The sequence below is a fragment of the Chroicocephalus ridibundus genome, chromosome 2, assembly GCF_963924245.1.
Source record: "Chroicocephalus ridibundus chromosome 2, bChrRid1.1, whole genome shotgun sequence".
In the NCBI taxonomy this organism is placed as follows: domain Eukaryota; kingdom Metazoa; phylum Chordata; class Aves; order Charadriiformes; family Laridae; genus Chroicocephalus; species Chroicocephalus ridibundus.
Genome location: NC_086285.1, coordinates 147686006 through 147706700, shown reverse-complemented (window position 1 = coordinate 147706700; position 20695 = coordinate 147686006). Strand labels below are relative to the sequence as shown.

Below are 20695 nucleotides of genomic sequence, written 5' to 3'. Positions count from 1 at the left end.
GCTTGTGAAAGAAAGAGGACATATCTCACTGGGAAAGAGTGACGTAACAAGGAAATACAGCTGGTAGCAGGGAGAAGAGGTTCTTTGCCCTATTCAAGAAAAAGCACATTTCGGTGAAACACAGGCAATGCTTCTAACTAGGCCTTCCAATTCAATAGTAGTCCTATTTGAGTTTTGAAGACCCTTTTAGGATGCATGAATTTTCACAAGATAATGATTCTAATCTGCGAGTTTAAGATTTAAAAAATACTACCCAATCTTGCACACTCTTGAAACGACTGAAAATATTAAAAGACATACTAAAAAGTGATGTCAAAATTATAAAATGTTGACATTATTCAAGTCATAATGCTTATTGAAAAAAAAATTACTTGTTAATGATAAAATTCATAAATCAATGAGTAAATTAATTCAGTTATTAAATTAAAACAGATCTGTAAAGAATTTTTCTGATGTTCATGTGTCATAGCATATTTTTATGCTGTATTAAAACACAAGTAGAATATTGATTTGTTAGAACATGTGAGTTACAGAATTTAGAACATCTACGATACAGAGTTTCTATAAAAATAAGTTTTATTTTGTAAGGTGTTACTGTGATATTTTTTCCACCTGATATATTCTTTAAATATGGCACTGCCTTAACACTGCAGGTCTCACAGAAAATATTGCATTAATTTTACGTTTTCAAAAATACTTAAGATATCCACCTTATAAAAAAACCTCAGTAATGTTGGTAAGTATTAATTAATTCAGTTAATCACAGGGAAGTAATTTTCCTTCACAGTACAAATTCGTTCTTGACAGGTCTTACTGCAGCAAAAAGTAACAAGAAGAGTACATATTACTGTGAATAGTTTCAATTAAGTCTCGATGTGATTTCATAGACCGAGCTAAAAATAATTTTTGCTGGCACCAAATTCTACCTAGACAATGGCAAAACCTAAATATTAGAGTACTATAGTTACAAAACTGGATAAAATCTGAATGTAACTTTTGGAGCAGACTTTTAAGAGATAGCATATATAGTTTAACATTTCATATTGTAATAAAAGGTCATGACAGTAAAAAATTAAATGTCATTTACACAAGCACTTGCAAGCATAGGAAAAACTCCTAAAAATAGGAATAAAAAGACAACCCTCCTCCCAATATTAAGGAGGCTATGCTTTGATTACTTTACAATAAAAAGTAGGACTGCTAAGAAAATATCTCCCAAAGGGTCTGTTATTCTTATGCAGATACATAAAGAACCACACACAAATTATTTAGCTGATGAGGAAAAAAATAAATTTTTGCCTCCGTTAAGGAATCATTCACCTTTTCCTAAAAATGCTCCATTAGGAATGGTTTGAGAACAACTTGCATGTTCTCTTCATTCTGTGACATGTTCTCAATGACAAATTTTTGCTTCTTAATATACTCCCTGAGCAGGAAGAGAGAGCTTAACTGGACTCACATATGCCTAACAGTAGTAGAGAAGATCCTATCACTTTGTTCGAGCAGTAATCAAAATGCAATACTAAAACCTGTCCTATCATTTAAGAAAAATCTTCGAGCAATTCCTCAGTTGTAAACTACTAAAATATAAAAACCTGTGGCAAAAATACACAATTCACCAGCGCGCTCCTTGAACTAGATTCTCGAGTTTCCACTGAATTTAGATACACTTGTGATGTCTTCAAAACCTTCACTATCAATTCCCAAAGTATTTGGTAACTGCCAAGTACAAGGATGCATTTTATTTAATTAAAAAAAAATAAAATATTAACCTGGAGTTATCCAATAGCATAGTTAAGATGCACAATATAAACCCAAAAGGGCAGAAAAAATAATTTCACAAATTATTTTTTGTTGCGCTGCTAAAGCATGGAATAGGGGCTGACTAGTTTTAGGCTTATATTCTGACTCTCCATTGGCTTCTGCTGGTCTCAGTAACTTTTCTGTTGTTCTCTTATCCTCCCCTGTGTTTGTCTCACTTCTCTATACAGACTGCAAAGGTAAGATACGAATAAAAAGTGGTTTAAAAATGGATACAAGTGCCAAAAATGCACAGGAATTTAGCATCTCATTCCAAAGAAATAAACCTAAAAAATCCTGCTTATAGCCCCAGTGGTGCCTAAGTTTCTCAAAATGAGGTTTGTTATCCTGATTTTCCCTCTAATTTTGATTCTGTGCATGTTGACAAGGTACTGACTTGCCAAGATGGAGATGGCGGAGACCTATCCTACACATCAGCATTCTGAAAATGCAGGCCCCGCACACTCTGCCTCAGGGACAAATCAGGTAACCTTTACAAAGTGCAGCTGCAGGACTCTGCTCGAGAAATGTAGTTTTGGTCACTTCTTTCTTTTATTACATCTGTAGAGAAGCAGAAACCAAATCTCAGTTTTATATTGCAACCAAGAGGATGTATCCATGACGGAGGGAGATCTGGGTTCAGAGCCCCTCCCCTGCTGGAGAAGACTAAAACATTTCCTACTTTATTGAAGAGTACCTGGCACACACCATCTGCCACATACCTGACATGCACTATTTTGCAAACTGAAGTTTTTGCTAGCACCGAATAAAAGAAAAAGTGGAAGACCCAGTAGGCCAAATAAAGCATTGACAAGAGAGCTGTGACTGTAGGCTAAAGGTTAGAGTAATTTGTTTGTGAGTAGAGGGTTCAGCTCCCCGATACAATGGTTGCTTGGGTATTTCCTGTGATAATCACTGGCACACCTAGCTAATTTTAAATTAATATAATTTAATATGTTAACATCATTTCTCCTGTAAGTTTTGTGTTAGTGGCACATGCAAGTTTTGAGTGACAGCATCATCACACTTCTTCCATGGAAGACAATGCCAATCTAAATGGTCTGGAGACGCGTAGGAGGCATATCCCAGTTCATTATGAGGGACAACAGCACCAAGAGTCCGGAAGCATGAAGAGCCCACACAACCGTATTCTCAATAGCTGCATGATTTCCCATGAACTGTTTATCTTGTGCAGTGTTTAAAAGCAGAAGTACTAACATTTACGTCCCCATTTTATCCTATGGAGAGAAGAGATTAGTCTTATTTATAATATAAGCACATGACAGCTAGCTGAAATGGGCAATATGAAAAGTGCAGTAAAACTGAACTTTTTAAATTACATGGGCAGTGTTAAAGACATAAATTCAATATTGAGATATGACTTACTAAAGTAACTTTAACATTTCATTCCATTTAAGTAAAAGGAAGGAAATTCTGTATTATAATGAAATGTTAAATTAAAAAAAAAAAGATGCAGTCCTAATGAATCTGTAAATACAAATGTCATATTTATTTATTTTTGGTACTAAAACCACACTTCTGATAACTATCCAAGAGCAAAGTACAACAGCCCTCTTCCTGCTGGCCTTTGGAGATCTGAAGTAAATCTCCCTTCATGGCACATTGTTATTTAATGAAGGTTGTTCACAGAGCAATTTGTAGATGAGTATTATCCTTCTGGAAGAATACAAACAGTAGTCATTGAAGTGGCTATGTAAAAAATTGACAATGCTAGAAAAAATATTTCAACTGCAAACAAATAAAACTACATTTTCTTCCCTAAAGTATAAACTACATGGATACGCAGAACTGTAACTGCAGGTTAAGTATCTATCTTAGACATTTCAGGCAAACTGGAAACTGAATAATTGTCAGAGTAAAAGTACAAAATTTCCCTATAAAGTTCTTCTTTTCACTCTCAAGTTTCAGTAGGATGCAGTCAGAGCCCTTCTTCACAGAATACCCAACAATAAATTCACATATATTATATCACATGTTAAATAAGGGATTATAAAATCCCAAAAAGAGTTTTCAAACTGAAACTTTCTTAAGGAAAGCCTAAATTATTCTGTTGAATCGCTCTCACGTAACCTAAAAAAGAAATGCTCTCCAGATTTAATTAATTCTGGAAGGACCGTAATGGGGTTTCCTTATGTAACAACACAAAGAACAAATCTTGTTTACTGTGAAAACAGAAATAAAACAGCTTTAAAGTTTTTTGATGAGATGTATATTTTTTTTCAAGCAGGGATCTTAGGAGAATTCTTCTGCTCTGAATAAGAAAAGACAGCTTAGCAGTATACTTACCAAGAAAGATCACCCTACATTTCTCTCTCTATTTTTACCTCATAATTATGGAAAGAAAAAAATCTTCTGGAAGGTCAAGCTAAACGTTCTGATCTCAGTTATAGCTATCTATCTCCTTTTTTTCTCTTATTAATGAGATCAAGTGGTAACATAGGTATGCTACTTTTTAAGGAATGGGTTGGCAACACAGAAAATATTTTTTTGAAATATAAGTAAAGGTTTTTAATCATATAACTGCCTAAAACCAGGGGATTTAATTTTACTTCTACCACAGTCAGCTGGAAATCTCACAGGTGTGTGTCTCACTGAGCTGATAACTACATATTACAGAGAGTGAGATCAATGAGTAGTTTGTGACTGGGGCAGTATTGCTCAGTTGGTATACACGATCGGCGCATTTTGTCAAAAAATTAAGCCTTTTATTCTTAGTTCCTAGTCTCATTACAGGACTTCCTTCTCATCTGCCTGGAATTTCTGCTTATATATGGCATACAGCGTCTCCACACTCTGCATGTGAGAAGAGTCTTCCAGAGGACTTCCGTAGCTAGCACTGCCTGGAGTTCAGTTCTGACACCTCAGGGATATATTTCTTTCATTCCATTCATCAAGGACAACAAGAAAAGCTTCTAAAAGTATGTCAGAGATAAGGGGAAGGCTAGGGAAAACGTGGGCCCTCTCCAGAAGGAAACAGGAGGCCTGGTCACCCAGGATATGGAGAAGATTGAGGTACTGAATGACTTTTTCACCTCAGTCTTCACTGGCAAAGGCTCTAACCACACCACCCAAGTGGCAGAAGGCAAAGGCAGGGCCTATGAGAATGAAGAACCGCCCACTATAGGAGAAGATCAGGTTCGAGACCATCTGAAGAACCTGAAGGTACACAAGTCCATGGGACCTGATGAAATCAATCCACAGGTCCTGGGGGAACTGGTGGATGAAGTTGCCAAGCTGCTTTCCATTATATTTGAAAAGTTATATCAGTCTGGTGAAGTTCCCACTGACTGGAAAAGGGGAAACATAACTCCCATTTTTAAAAAAGGGAAAAAAGGAAGACCCAGGGAAGTACAGGCCAGTCAGTTTCACCTCTATGGTAAGATCATGGAGCAGATTCTCATAGAAACTCTGCTAAGGCACATGGAAAAGAAGGAGGTGATTGGTGACAGCCAACATGCCTTCACAAGGGGAAAGTCATGCCTGACAAATTTGGTGGACTTCTACGACAGGGTTACATAGTTCGTGGATAAGGGGAGACCAACAGGCATCACTTACCTGCACTTATGCAAAGCATTTGACACTGTCCCGCATGACATACTAGTCTCTAAATTGGAAAGACATGGATTTGATGGATGGAACACTTGGTGGATAAGGAATTGTCTGGATGGTCGCACTCAAAGAGTTGTGGTCAACAGCTCAATGTCCAAGTGGAAACCAGCGACGAGTGGTGTTCCTCTGGGGTCAGTACTGCGACCAATGCTGTTTAACATCTTTGTTGGTGACAGGGACAGTGGGATTGAGTGCATCATCAGCAGGTTTGCTGACGACACCAAGCTGTGTGGCGCAGTTGACATGCTGGAGGGAAGGGATGCCATCCAGAGGGACCTGGACAGGCTTGAGAAGTGGACCTGTGCAAATCTCATGAAGTTCAACCAGGCCAAGTGCAATCAGAAAGCTGGAGCACCTCTCCTATGAAGACAGGCTGAGAGAGTTGGGGTTGTTCAGTCTGGAGAAGAGAAGGATCCAGGGAGACCTTATAGCAGCCTTCCAGTACCTAAAGGGGGCCTAAAGGAGGGATCATAGAATCATTGAATCTTCATGGTTGGAAAGGACCTTTGAGATCATCGAGTCCAACCATACACACACAAAAAAACCCCCTACAATCTCTGCCACTAGAGCATGCCCTGAAGTGCCAAACCTACATGTTTCTTAAACACCTCTAGGGATGGTGACTCAACCACCTCCCTGGGCAGGCTGTTCCAGTGCCTGACCACTCTTTCAGTAAAGTAATTCCTCCTAATATCCAATCTAAACCTCCCCTGCTGCAACTTCAGACCATTTCCTCTGGTCCTGTCATTATTCACCTGGGAGAAGAGGCCAACACCCACCTCTCTCCAACCTCCTTTCAGGTAGTTGTAGAGGGCAATGAGGTCTCCCCTCAGCCTCCTCTTCTCCAAGCTAAACATGCCCAGCTCCCTCAGCCTCTCCTCATATGACCTGGTCTCCAGACCCCTCACCAGCCTGGTAGCTCTCCTCTGGACACGCTCCAGCACTTCCATGTCCCTCTGGTACAGAGGGGCCCAGAACTGAACACAGCACTCGAGGTGAGGCCTCACCAGTGCCGAGTACAGAGGCACGATCACTTCCCTGCTCCTGCTGGCCATGCTATTCCTGATACAAGCCAGAATGCTGTTGGCCGTCTTGGCCACCTGGGCACACTGCTGGCTCCTGTCAAGCTGGCCGTCCACCAGCACCCCTCGGTCCTTTTCTGCTGGGCAGCTTTCCAGCCACTCTTCCCCAGGCCTGTAGAGTTGCTTGGGGTTGTTGTGACCAAAATGCAGGACCTGGCACTTGGCCTTACTAAACCTCATACAGTTGGCCTTGGCCCATTGATCCAGCCTGTCCAGGTCCCTCTGTAGAGCCTTCCTACCCTCAAGCAGATCAACACTCCCACCTAGTTTGGTGTCGTCTGCAAACTTAGTGAGGGTGCACTCAATCCCCTCATCCAGATCATTGATAAAGATATTAAACAAAACCGGACCCAAAACTGAGCCCTGAGGGACACCACTGGTGACTGGCCACCAAGAGGATTTCACGCCATTAATCACAACTCTCTGGGCACGGCCATCCAGCCAGTTTTTAACCCAGCGAAGAGTACACTTGTCTATGCCATGATTCGTCAGCTTCTCCAGGAGAATGCTGTGGGGGATGGTGTCAGAGGCCTTACCAAAGTCCAGACAGACAACGTCCACAGCCTTCCCCACATCCAGAAGGCGGGTCACATGGTCATAGAAAGAGATCAGGTTGGTTAAGCAGGACCTCTCTTTCCTAAACCCATGCTGGCTGGCCCTGATCCCTTGGCTGCCTCGCACTTGCCGTGAGAGCTCACTCAAGATGATCCTCTCCATGGTCTTTCCTGGTACCGAGGTCAGGCTGACATGCCTGTAGTTCCCCGGATCCTCCTTCCAACCCTTCTTGTAGATGGGCGTCACATTAGCCACCCTCCCGTCATCTGGCACCTGCCCTGTTGACCAGGATTGTTGGTAAATAATGGAGAGAGGCGTGGTGAGCTCTCCCGCCAGCTCCCTGAGTACTCTTGGGTGAATCCCATCCGGCCCCATAGACTTATGTGTGTCTAGGTGCAGAAGCAGATCATTGACTACTTCCTCCTGGATTACGGGCGGATTGTTCTGCTCTCCATCCTTATCTTCCAGCTCAGGAGGCTGAGCACCCTGGGGATAGCTGGTCTGACTATTGAAGACGGAGGCAAAGAAGGCATTCAGTATCTCAGCCTTCTCCTCGTCCTTGGTTGCAACTTTCCCCCAGCATCCAGTAAGGGATGGAGATTATCCCTCGCTCTCTTTTTGTTGATGCATTTATAAAAACTTTTTTTTGTTGTCCTTTATGTTAGTGGCCAAGTTGAGCTCCAGCGGGGCTTTTGCCTTCCTAATTTTCTCTCTGTATAACCTAACGAGATCTCTGTACTCCTCCCGAGTTGCCTGTCCCTTCTTCCAAAGGTGGTAAACCCTCCTTTTATTCCTAAGTCCCATCAAAAGCTCCTTGTTCATCCAGGCTGGCCATTTTCCCTGACCTTTAATCTTGTGACACTTGGGGACAGCCTGCTCCTGGGCCTTTAAGATCTCCTTCTTGAAGAGCGTCCAGCCTTCCTGGACCCCTTTCCCTTCAGGACTATCTCCCAAGGGACTCTCTCAACCAGTGTTCTGAACAGGCCAAAGTCCGCCCTCCAGAAGTCCAAGGTGGAGGTTTTGCTAAACCCCCTCCTTACATCACTACGAACTGAAAACTTGACCATTTCATGATCACTAAACCCAAGACGGCCTCCGACCACCACATCTCCCACTAGTCCTTCTCTGTTTGTGAACAGTAGGCCTAGCGAGGCACCTCCCCTGGTAGGCTCACCTACCAGTTGTGTCAGGAAGTTATCTTCCATGCACTTGAGGAACCTCCTATCCTGCCCGCTCTTTGCTGTGTTATATTTCCAGCAGATATCCCGCAGCTTGAAGACTCCAACCAGAACAAGGGCTGGCGATTGCGAGGCTTCAGCCAGCTGCTTATAGAATACTTCATCTGTCTCCTCAATGGGGAAGGATGGGGAAGGACTCTTTATGAGGGAGTGTAGCAATAGGACAAGGGGTACCGGTTTTAAACTGAAAGAGGGAAGATTTGGATTGGATATCAGGAAAAAATTCTTTACCGTGAGGGTGGTGAGGCACTGGAACAGGTTGCCCAAAGAAGCTGTGGATGCCCCATCCCTGGAAGTGTTCAAGGCCAGGCTGGATGGGGCTTTGAGCAGCCTGGTCTAGTGGGAGGTGTCCCTGCCCATGGCAGGGGGGCTGGAATGAGATTATCTTTAAGGTCCCTTCCAACCCAAACCATTCTATGATTCTATGATCTCTCACAGAAGCTTTATGAAAATATGAGGGCTCAATTATATACCTACCTCCTCTACAGCAAATCTGTTGAGGACAGTTGCATAAATTTTGTACTGCCTTATCTTCTTTCCTAGTCTTTCCTAGCTTTTCTTTCCTACATTAAAACCGGTATCTTTTATACTATACTATATTATTATATTTTACTATTCACCTTAGTAAAATATAGTTAAAAGCCGGTGTAGTCAGCCTTCTTAGTTTGTAATTAGAGCCTATTTATTTAGTAGCGCACTCTCCAGAGTTTATTTAGTAAAAGCTGATTAATGCTCTTGGTAAAGTATTTATTATAATGGTACTTTGTCTTTGGTAAAGGATTCAGGTCACAATTCTCAACTAATCAGTAGGACAAATTGGCCTTAATCTCTTGTCAACTGCTAATCCTATATTTCTATCAATGTTATATGGGTTTATTTTGAAACTAAATCAGATTACACATCAAGAATACTGATACAAGTATAATACTACACATTAAAGCAATTTATTAACATTAGCAACCTGACTCTGGAATAGGAGAGGAAATAAAACCCCAAACAAATGGCTTGCTTCAAATCCTGAATTATATATCTGATTTTAAATAAAGTAAAATACGTGGCCAGATTAAAAGTAGTGAATGATAATTTCAGTTGCCATTTTGGCCACATAAATTAATTCTAGAGATAGAAAATAACAATGTATATTGTGAAAACAAATATACTTTTAGTTTAGTAAGTTGTTTGCTTACCATATTCTATCTCATTCCAGATAATGAAAGGCAATCAATGTTTCTCCTTTAGTTACCACTGTTAGAAGTGATTAATCATATTCTTTTTAACAGGAAATATATGTATTGTACGTGTGGTAGAAGACTGTCTTTTATATAAATCCAAACTTTAAACTGAGAAATGTGAAATTCCATACAAGACCAAGACCAATGTTCCCAAAAGATTCCCTTCAATTATTCCAGTAATTGAGGAAATTGCTCTATAGGCTACGTGGTTGGTTCATGACAGACATAACTGAGACTGTTATACTTATGAATATAGCACTTTACACTGTAGTTTCAACATCCTACAAACCATATAGAATCCAAAATTTGGCTTTTAACACACACAGAAAATAAAATCCCACTCAAGTTTTTTGCCCTAAGAAACCTACTTCTCTTACATTTTCTTCTAAGAAAAGGTGTAGTCATAAAATATCAAAATTTCAAAATACTTCAACCTTGTTTCACTGGGGTTACCCTTTGGACCTCTCCAGAATTTGTTAAAATAGAAGCACTTCGTTTTGATGAACGCTATTTAATTCTCTCAAGGGCAATCATCATTTTATTTGCACTGAATCAACTGATTCTTGCTTCTCTTTCTACAGAGAAATATAACTTCAAGAATATAATCCCATAGTTTAACCCCACCAAAATTATAAAGGATATTAAGAGAGTACAGAACACCATGACACACTGTCCCAAAACTCTACTTTTACAGCCCTATAACTTCATGCCACATGTGGCATCTTGCCAAAGTTTGTTCCCCTTCTAACGCGGGGACAGCCTTTACCTTGGTCATTAAAAAAAAACCCAACCCACAACCCAAAGCTTTTTGGTTCTGAATTTTTAATACATTTTAATACTATGTCTACATCTTGGTTGACATTGCATAGGTTTCCAATAGTTCTCCAATGCTTTCCTATAACACTCTACAGAAACAAACAAGGGCAGATTATTTCCATTCGAACACATGGTTACACCTCTCTGCAGGCATTACTGCACTGGTCACTCTTAAGTCATGCTGTTACATGCTTTTTGTCATCTATTTTAACAGATACCATCTATTGTCATCATATACCCAAAGACGTCAGGGGACTCAGTCTCTGAGAGTGCACTGGACTCTGTACAAAAGACTAAATGTACATACACACAGCAAATGTTTTAGTATCTATGATTCATGGTGTGGTCTAGATTCTAAAAAAAGTCTCGAAAACATAAATTAAACTGCTTCAGCTTTTGGATATAATCAGCCTGCAAACACAAGACACAATAGGTCTTGTGTAACTAACGAAAAGACAACATATTTTCCCAGCTAAAGGAGAAATGTCAGCCAAGTAAGGGAAGTCAAGGCACCCGGGTACCCACCTGCCTGAGGCAGTGCATGTTAAGTTGAAAAGGAGATCTAAGACAGTGTAATCAGAAGAGGCCAAAGACTTCACTCATTAATGAAATATAACTGAGAGCTACAGGTCTGCACCTGTACAGAAGCCTGATCATCAGTTCCCTCAGGGCTGCCCAGCAGGGAAAGGACTGCATTCCAGATATGAATAGCTAAGCAAGCACTGTTAAGATGCTGCTTGGGTTTTGCATTTTGTATTTTATTTTCCTCTGTAAAGAAAGCCAGCTTTTCCACTAGGAAGAATGCCTGTGGAATCAGGACCTGGGGGTTACAACATAAACTCTTTCTAACCTGCCAAATGTTAGCTTCTAGGAATGACTGATTGACCCAACTGTAGGGAGTATTCCTTTAGCTATTTTTTGTAGCACTGAAACGGTACAGGAACCAGAACTTAAATCAATTCTGATTTATCTTGCCACTTTAGAGCATCTGGTCTTTTACTAAAGTCTCATCTTAAGTAAAAGTTACCTTAATTAAAATTACTGTTGTGTCATCCAACCATTAGCTTGATCCCAAAGTTAAAGAAATTGCAGGAACTTCCAGGCTCTCTTCTTTTTTTTTAAATTGCTTTGAAATAAATCAAATCCGTTCAGAAAATACTGATCTTGTATATTCTCACATTTAAAATTTTCATTAAACCAAATAATAGGAAAAAAATACCACAGCAGTGATAAACATTGTTAAACGGAGTGTGAACTTTTAAAAAATAAATTACAACTTCCCTTTAAGCCCAAATGGAAACCAGAGAACGAGTTCTTCTATTTTTTATTCAGGTTTTCTGTATTCCCACAGTTTTAACATTGGCATTTTTTCTGCTGTTTCTTTTCCCATAACAATAGTGATGCACAGAGCACCACTTAAGATCTTTTAATGTAACGAATATGAGAACACACTTGGGTTCTCTTGCAATGATAATCTGAAAAGATCTGTTCATAGTGCCTATGTTAATGTGGTGAGATCTTTTCAACTTCTTGGAATATTATTTTACTTTCATAAATTACCCTTGATGGGCTTGGTCAGCAGAGTTAACGGATTAGCAATTTTCTAGACATTTAAGACTGTATGTGTCTGAGGAGAAAAGAGCATTACTTATTCAGGTTTTTGTCATATTTCAGATGTATGCAGTTCTTTCTCTGGAGGCCTTCCAACACAGAATATACACTAGCCACAGCTGAATGAAATCCAAATACTGGTTTTAGGTATTTGTTGTTGTTGTTGTTTTTGTTATTATTATTATTATTATTAACATGACTCCTTTTACTCCCAATTATAACAACGAATCAGCATACTCTTTACCGTAAAAACCCAAACAACTGTTCCTACCTGAATACTCGAAAAGAATTAGACCAGAATAAAAAATATCGTTGTGTGTCATTTGTGTCAGTTTCTTAATACTATGCCAAATAACAAGAAACAATATAAAATTAATTTGAAAAGACAGAAAAATGGACCTTTTAAGGCATTTATTGTACGTCTGATTCACAGTCCTGAAAGCAGTTATGATGACTTACTTTTGAAAAAACTTCTGGCATGGATTTAGTTATAAAATATGAATGAAGAAAACCACTGAAATACAATTATGCTTTACAAAACACTTGAAAAAAGTTTCAGAGATACTGGTAGGAATTTCTTCACTGACTTCCATATGAGCACACAGTTTATAAAAGCCTAGTTGCTATAAATAGGATCACAGCTTAGCTTTTTATAGAAGTAGTATTGTTATTTCATGATATCAGTATGCTTTTTCAAGCCTGATATGTAAGGAGATACTTAGCTGACCAATTGAATGATATAATTTCTTCAGAGACTGCCTAACAACCTTTTATACTTCGACCAGTTTCTGTGCGGTCCCAGTGCCTTGCCACCTCAGCATCCCTTGCCTCTCAGTTCCAGAAAACTGTACTTACAGGATGTTTACCTCACGTTAGTGTTTTGATTCCAGCCCTTGTATCGATGCTTGTACCAATACACAATTCCTTGTGTGGGACACTTACCATTTGAAAACAGGAACACGATGAGGTAAACCAGGGGAATCTATAAATTCATTAAATACATTAACTGCAAGTTTTAAACCTCTGGCATTCACGTATAACACCGGTGTGCAATATTTTCTTTAAGATGTACCGACAGATGCTTAAGACGTGCAAAACACTTCTTCGTGATGTGACCTCACCCTCACCCACCCAACAGGCCATCACCTTGTGCCACCGGAGACACGACACCATACGCATACTCATCCAGGGGCTGACGTCTGGCCACAGGCTTGCTCACCGTCTGACCAGTGACCCAACTGGGTGCTTGCGTGGCCCAACTGTTTAAATGATGCACGTGCCTGCCCTGTTTGGTGAAGCCACGTGTGCCCACCAGACAAGGCCCCGCAGGAGCGCGGTCAAATAGGGCAGCAGGAGCTGGTGGGGTAACAGCTCTACCAAAAAGCCCGATACACAGGGGCCCTTTTCAGAAGGTGGCAGCGGCAGGTGCACTGGCTGCTCTCCTCGGGGCCAGGCACGGGCCAGCCCTGAGCACAGGCCTCTCCCAGGGAGCAGCCGAGGGACAAGGGCTGCCGGCCAGAGCCGTGCAGGCTCCCCTGGTTTCTGCTGCTCCTCTAACAGCCCTGGAATGCAGTTCCTTATTCAAGAGTTTTTCAGACACCCCATTCACCATGAATTTGGTGTACCATGAGTACTTTTGAAAGAGTAACATTTCACATTTGTCCCTGACTTGAGCATCTAATCAGTTGTTGGGCAAGTGGTGGGATATAACAGAGAAAAACTTCAGATTAAAAGTCCAAATAACTAAGACAGTGTGGTATTTAAATCAAATCTAGGCGAGCCACACAATACAGATTCTCTCCAGCGCTGAGACACGCTTGAACAGCATACAAAGAGCTGACATCCTTCATTAATATCTCTTACAGTAAGAGAGACTAGATTAGGTCAGAACTAGTAATGGAGTGCATTGTATCTGACTTGATATTTAAATACATCAATACAGGTACACACCAAAGTACTATCGCATGAGTAAAATTTAGATTTCTAGGTGAGCAAGTGGCTAAGATTTTTTCTTGCCCAACCAGAAACTTCCCAGACTGCATAAAGATGACTTCATCTTTTGCCTCGCATTCATTTGAACTCAGAGAAAATAGAAATGCATATGAAACTGCCATCTCCATATCCTGCAAGTGAGTTGGTAAAACATGAGACTCCTGCAAAGTCTCGTCTACTGGTGGAGTCATCAGTGTCTGCATGATTTCAGAGCTTTCATGATATACGTTCTTTCCGCTCTTCTTCATTCCCTCCTGTCTCATATGTCATTCAGTAAGACGCACACTCAAACTGCCTGCTCTCTTTCTGTACTCCTCCTTCTGCACCCCTCTCCTGTTACCCCTCTAGCTTACCCTTCCTTTCCCCCCCTTTTTACTTCTACTCTTTCCAGGTACTTTAAATCCCCCTCCTACAAAAGATTACTTATAAATATTTACCACAATTTCTGACATTGCAAATCATCATTTTCCACCATTTACTTGTACATTAAAACTCTTATCACTTTGATATAAACTGCAAACTTTCCAGAGAACTGAAAAATCTCCTACCAGTGTTTGAGTGGTGGTTAGCAAAACGGAGACCTTCAGATAGGACCAAACACTATGGAATGCTATAAACTTATGTTAAGTGACATGACAACATTACAACAGTTTTGCTTAAATGCTGAACATATATCTTATGCATATACCTTGAAATATATAAATATATATGTGCATGAGTATATAAATTGCTTAAACACTTTTATATATATGTCATTTAAATACAAGTTATCTTTTTCCATGTAAAATACACTTGTCCTATACAGCTTCCTTAATTGACAATGAGAGCTTTTCAGAGTGCATTATATGGATTTTTCCCTGAAATAGGAGAAATAGAAAAAAATGCATACGATTTTAAGTGTTTTAGGCATCAAAGCAGAAAAACTCTCAATTTTTCTGAGGCAGAATATTTCAGTATCAAATTTCAACTGAGATGAACAGAAATGAGGAAAATTTATACTGACGGTGAATATGCTTGTAGGCTGAAAAGGAATTACTTAAAAAGCAATGAAACAGTTATACTAAAGTAATAAAATATAACATATCAGTTTTTTCCAGGAAAATTGTTTTGTTTCAAAATATGTTTGCATGTTCAAATGTGAAAAAAAAACCCACACTGAAATATGAAAACACTTTTTGTGACAAAACTAAAGGAATTTTGCAACATTACAGCGACCCTTCACAAACTCGCAGTAAGGATTCCCCCCAAACAGAAGTACGTGGCTCATGTTGGCTCCTCAGAAGCAAGGAATTGGTGCATTAAGCAGGTTCCAGCAAGCAGAAAATAAAAGCCTTAGTCCAACCTGAAAAGGATCTTTGCTAAAAAAAAAAAAAGTTTAGTAAATGTCCAGAGAAAAAAGATGGTCATTTTCTTCATTCTGTAGAATATTGTTGATCAGGCAACTTCAACAGGTTATACAAATGATTAAACCGTAACACATACACACTATGCACATTAAAATGATAATTTGAGAGGGGGAAAAAAAAAATCCAGTTCCTACCAGTTTGGCTGAGTTGTGACGTGCTACGGCTTTTTCGCGAGAGACCCACGATGGCGACCATCTTTGCACCGATGCTGGAGCGTCTCTTTTTGCCACCACCGCCAACAGTGCCCACTGCAGTGTCCGACTGGCTGCCATCATTCTTCTCCAGTGTGTACATATCCCCGCCGATGCTGGTGCTCTTAGTCATGTTCTTTCCTGAGGCGCCCATCTGTCTGCTTTGCATTTTGGATGTAAAGACACTGTCAGCCAGTGGATGGATAAACAGTGCAGACAAAGAAGAGTAAAAGGGGGAAGACAGAAAAGGACAGGTTTCAGATGGAAGGTTTTGGGAGACTGGAGGGTAAAAGCAGCTAATTCACATAGGTAGGGTTTGGTTTTTGAGAGGTAAAAGGGAGCAACTATAATTCTAGGTTCCCGTTTGGTCTGCTGGAAACATACTTGACTCATCAAAATTTTGTTTCAAATAACACATGCTTATTTACTGATTGTCTTAAAACACATCACCAGCAAGAGCACATCAGTATATCATATATGCATTTTTTTGCTTGGGAAATCTAAGTTCTGCAAACAGTGCTCTGCCTCCCTTCTTCTCACATATATACCCACAAATGATCTATATTCCTCTGGGAAACAGATAATTGATTCAATAGCATGGAAAAGGATATCAATCTGAAGTCTAGCTTTGGTTTCTAAACATTCAGACATTTCAAAGATGTTTTCAGTAATGTGGTTTAGCTCACTCAACCTATGATTTTGATGAAATTACACAGTAATGAATAGCTGTAGGTTTTTTGCTCCTTCTCTTCAGCAACAAATAAATATACTATATATGTATTTCATACAACACTTTGTTACTATATGACATAGGTCATCGTAACTGATACATGGAATTTATTCTAATATACCTAATATACCTACGTTGCTACATCTAAATTATCTGCTGCAGCATTTCGCAACATGTCCCAGTGGGACCTGACCTATCAGTGGTCCAGGCTAAGGGACCTTTCCATAGGTAAGCTTAGGAGGTATGGGTTAGATGAGTGGACAGGGAGGTGGATTGAGAACTATCTGAATGCCAAAGCCTGGAGGGTTGTGAACAATTGGAGGGCTGTAACTAGTGGTGTTCCCCAGGGGTCAGTACTGGGGTCCCGTCTTGTTCAACATATTCATCAGTGACCTGTTTGAGGGAACAGAGTGTACCCTCAGCAAATTTGCTGATGACACAAAACTGGGAGGAGTGGCTGACACACCAGAAGGCTTTGCTGCCATTCAGCGAGACCTGGACAGGCTGAGAGTTGGACAGAGAAAAACCTAATGAAGTCCAACAAGGGCAAGTGTAGGGTCCTGTACCTAAGGAGGAATAACCCCATGCACCAGTACCGGTTAGGGGTTGACCTGCTGGAAAGCAGCTCTGCAGAGAGGGACCTGGGAGTTCTGGTGGACAGCAAGTTGACCATGAGCCAGCAACATGCCCTTGCGGCCAAGAAGGCCAATGGTATCCTGCGGAGCATAAAAAAGAGTGTGTCCAGCAGGTCGGGGGAGGTCATCCTCCCCCTCTACTTTGCCCTGGTGAGGCCACATCTGGAACAATGTTCAGTTCTGGGCTCCCCAATTCAAGATAGACAAGGAACTACTGGAGAGACTCCAGCAGAGGACTATGAGGATGATCAAGGGACCGGAGCATATCTCTTATGAGGACAGGCTGAGAGACCTGGGTCGGTTTAGCTTGGAGAAGGCTGAGAGGGGATCTCATCAATGCTTATAAATATCTAATGGGCAGGTGTCAAGAGGATGGGCCCAGACTCTTCAGTGGTGCCCAATGACTGGACAAGGGGCAAAGGACACAAATTGGAACACAGGAAGTTCAATTTCAACATGAGGGAAAACTTCTTTACTTTGAGGGTGACAGAGCACTGGAACAGGCTGCCCGGAGAGGCTGTGGACTCCTCTGGAGATATTAAAAATCCACCTGGATGTGTTCCTGTCCAGCCTGCTCTAGATGAACCTGCTCTGGCAGGGGGCTTGGACTAGATGATCTTTGAAGGTCCATTCCTACCCCTACCATTCTGTGATTCTGGAATTCCTTTGTACAGAAATTACAATCTACAGTAATGACAGCAGTACCTATCCAAATTTTGCCCTGACATCTAAGTGGTAAGTGTCTGGGCAAACATCCAGACCTGGAAACTCTGGAGCACACAGGCCTGAGAACACATAAAAAATGTTTCTACTTCAGTGAAGTTCTTGCACAGAACTTAAACCTTGATTATTCTGTTCAGTACAGTGGATCTCACTGAAAAGTCCCTGCTAGGTAGTCTTAGACAATCCACGAAACAATGGAATATTTCTGGAAACCAGGGGAAATTATTCATTTTTGTGTTAAATCTCTAGTATGTAAAGGCTAACAAAGAATATTTCTAATTTTTACACAGACTTTCAAAAACATACAAAGGCTATTCCTAGAGCTTTACTGCTCAGGAAATGGCTGTAGACTAAATTTTAGTGGGTATGACCATACTCCTTTCCCCTTACCTGTAGTGGCCTGAATCTATTTCAAAAAAGGAAGGTTTTATTGATTCTTTATGAAGTTTTTATAACACATGCTCTGTCACACAAAAATTATCTCTGGATTTAATGCAATGCCCTCAAAAGCAAATGGATCACTGGCTCTTTTCCCACTGATTCAAGGGGAAATGGGATGAGGCATCAGATTTGGAACAACTGCAACTATCTAAGATATTTGAGAGGTACCCATAAAGTGCTTTGCTCTTTACTTGACAGCTGCATGTTCATGAAGGCACTAAACGCTTGGAGTTAAGCCACAACACAGAGGAAAACATAGGAACTAGTTTATAGAAGAAGTGGACCTCTGCCATCAAATCAAAAAAATATTGGGTGTGCTTCTGAAGGAAGTTATAAGGGAAAATATGAATGAGAGTTCGGATCACGAGATGGAGAGGCACAAACCAAACCTGAGAGAGAGACTTAGTGGCCTTGCCTGGACAAACAATAGCAAAAGACTGCAACGCAGTGGTAACCGGAAAGTTCTTTTCTTATCCTTTACCGGAAAGTTCTTTTCTTATTCTTTTTTAACTCTCTTTGCTGTTATACGTTAGCGCATACTGACTCACATTGGTACATTTAACACTAAGGAAGGAGTGGGGTAGGAAGTGAGTAAAGAGGAAGGCAGGGAAGGAAAAAAAGTGGATCTCTATTTCTGCAGCTTTTTAGCACTATAGTAACTTACTTGTAAGATGATAACATCACATGCTTTATTTTCTTTCAAACTAACACCTTTCGGGATGCTAGTTTAGAAACCTTAGAAATGAGATGACACAGAAACTTGTTCTCAGTTTCAACACTACCTTGCATATAAGAAATACTAGAGAGATCTAGAAAGAAGGATGTTGAGAAGAGCTAGTACCTTCAACTTTCTCTTCTGCAAAATTCTAAGAATCAGAAAATTAGGGCCCCTTATCCCGTAATGCTATTTTTAACCCAAGTTCTCTAAGGAAGTATGATTCATGTGACTGTGTTTTCTGTCAGGTCTCTCTCCTTTCCATATTTTTTAAAATCAGTTCAAATTTGACACCGGAAAACTAGAGCTATTTAGTTTCTAAAACTGTTTTGAAAACAGATCCCTGAAGAGAGATCTTATGAATGCCCCCTTGGGGAAAGACTGTACTATAAGTCATAACTGAATCTCTGTTATTTCATGTGGGAGCTCATTCGCATAGGACAGAGTGATGGGGAAGCGACATTTTTACTACCTGCAGAACAACCCGTTCCAATGATCCATTTTTCAAGTATAACATCTAGAAAATCAGTGGGTGCCTCTCATGTTTACTAATAGGAAATAATAATTATGGCATTGCTTTATAAGTGATACTAACATTTAGGAAAGGTCTTATGTCATAGCAGTGAAAACAGAAATATTTTCTTTTCTCATAAAACTTACACTGAGGAGAAAGTTCCCATTTCCTGAGTCTAATGTGCCTTTGAGGTGCTTCATGTGTCATTTCCCAAGATGTATAATTCTATTTAAGTGCAATGGATTACAATAATTACCCTTATAAAAGAAATCGATGTGCTTAAAAAGGCTGGTGTGCAAACAAAGTTGCTATAATTTCACTATGCAGTTAACTACAAAAGTACTACGCCTTACAAAAATCTGTGCCTTGGCTGCTGTCTAAAGGCTTCTGTATCAAAATGAATCTTTGCTGTTTACACCTGCCAACGACGAGGTGGACTTCATTCAGTCATGTTCTTTTGACCGACTGAGAAAAGTAGGAAAGAGAATTCAAGTATGGAAAAAAGGATTTAGATTTCTGTGGATATACCAAATACTAGTACAAATGGCTAATACTGAAAGTTCATTCACAAAACTCCATTTTTTTTTCCAGTAGACTTCTAAAAACATTTGCTTTAAATAAAGGTTTCCCCCCCATCTTTTCCAAAGCAGCAGAGAAGACATCTTTGTTATACTCGCAACTAACAAACATTTCCTGAAGAAAGCCATCACACAGCAGCAGCTTTTTATCCTCAATTCCTCTTTCAACAAGAGAGCTTTGAGAAATAAGTACTAGGAGAGTTCTGAGTGGCTTATAGTGCCTTATAGTAAATCTGCAGTGGACACAAGCACCTCCTTTACCAGCACTCTGAACCCTTTCTCGCCATCCAAACCCTCACTCACTAATTATTCTCAGTAGATGCTTGGTATCCTTGCCAGCAATGCTATCCTTCTACCTAGACTTTCAACAGTGCTAGAAATGGATTATTCCCAGAAAAATAAGGAGTTGTATGTCAGGTTTGATTCCTTTCTGAAGTAACAGAAACGTAAGATGGACTTCAGAGTAAAAAAGAGCAAATCCTGCAACCTCTTATTTTCACAGGAAACAAAATACTTGAAGTTTTCTTCACATGTACATATACACAAACATAATCACACATGCATCCAGTTAAATATGTACAACAATATTTTAAAAATGACCTTAAATAAAAGTAATTTATGAGATTATATGAGTCAACAAGTAGGTAATTCACTAAAAGCATGGTTCTCAAGGTGCCTTATAAGATATTAATCTTAAAAATATCATGTGCAAAGAGAATATGCAGCCTGGTGGTGGTGATAATTAAATAAAATAATTAACTAGGCTAGTCCCAATCACATGTGAATGGCAATGGCATAATAATCAC

General features: G+C 40.1%; 1 protein-coding gene across 50 annotated transcripts in view; it reads right to left on the bottom strand.

Annotated features, from left to right (window-relative positions):
- Positions 1-20695, bottom strand: part of RIMS2 (regulating synaptic membrane exocytosis 2) — a 493643-nt gene that overhangs the window by 46039 nt on the left and 426909 nt on the right. For 49 of the 50 annotated variants that reach the window (XM_063327352.1, XM_063327357.1, XM_063327378.1 and 46 more), the window contains one exon: positions 15497-15738. In XM_063327352.1, coding sequence (XP_063183422.1) covers positions 15497-15738 — 242 coding nt within the window. The remainder of the gene's footprint in view (positions 1-15496; positions 15739-20695) is intronic. The other variant, XM_063327332.1, reaches the window with a different exon arrangement.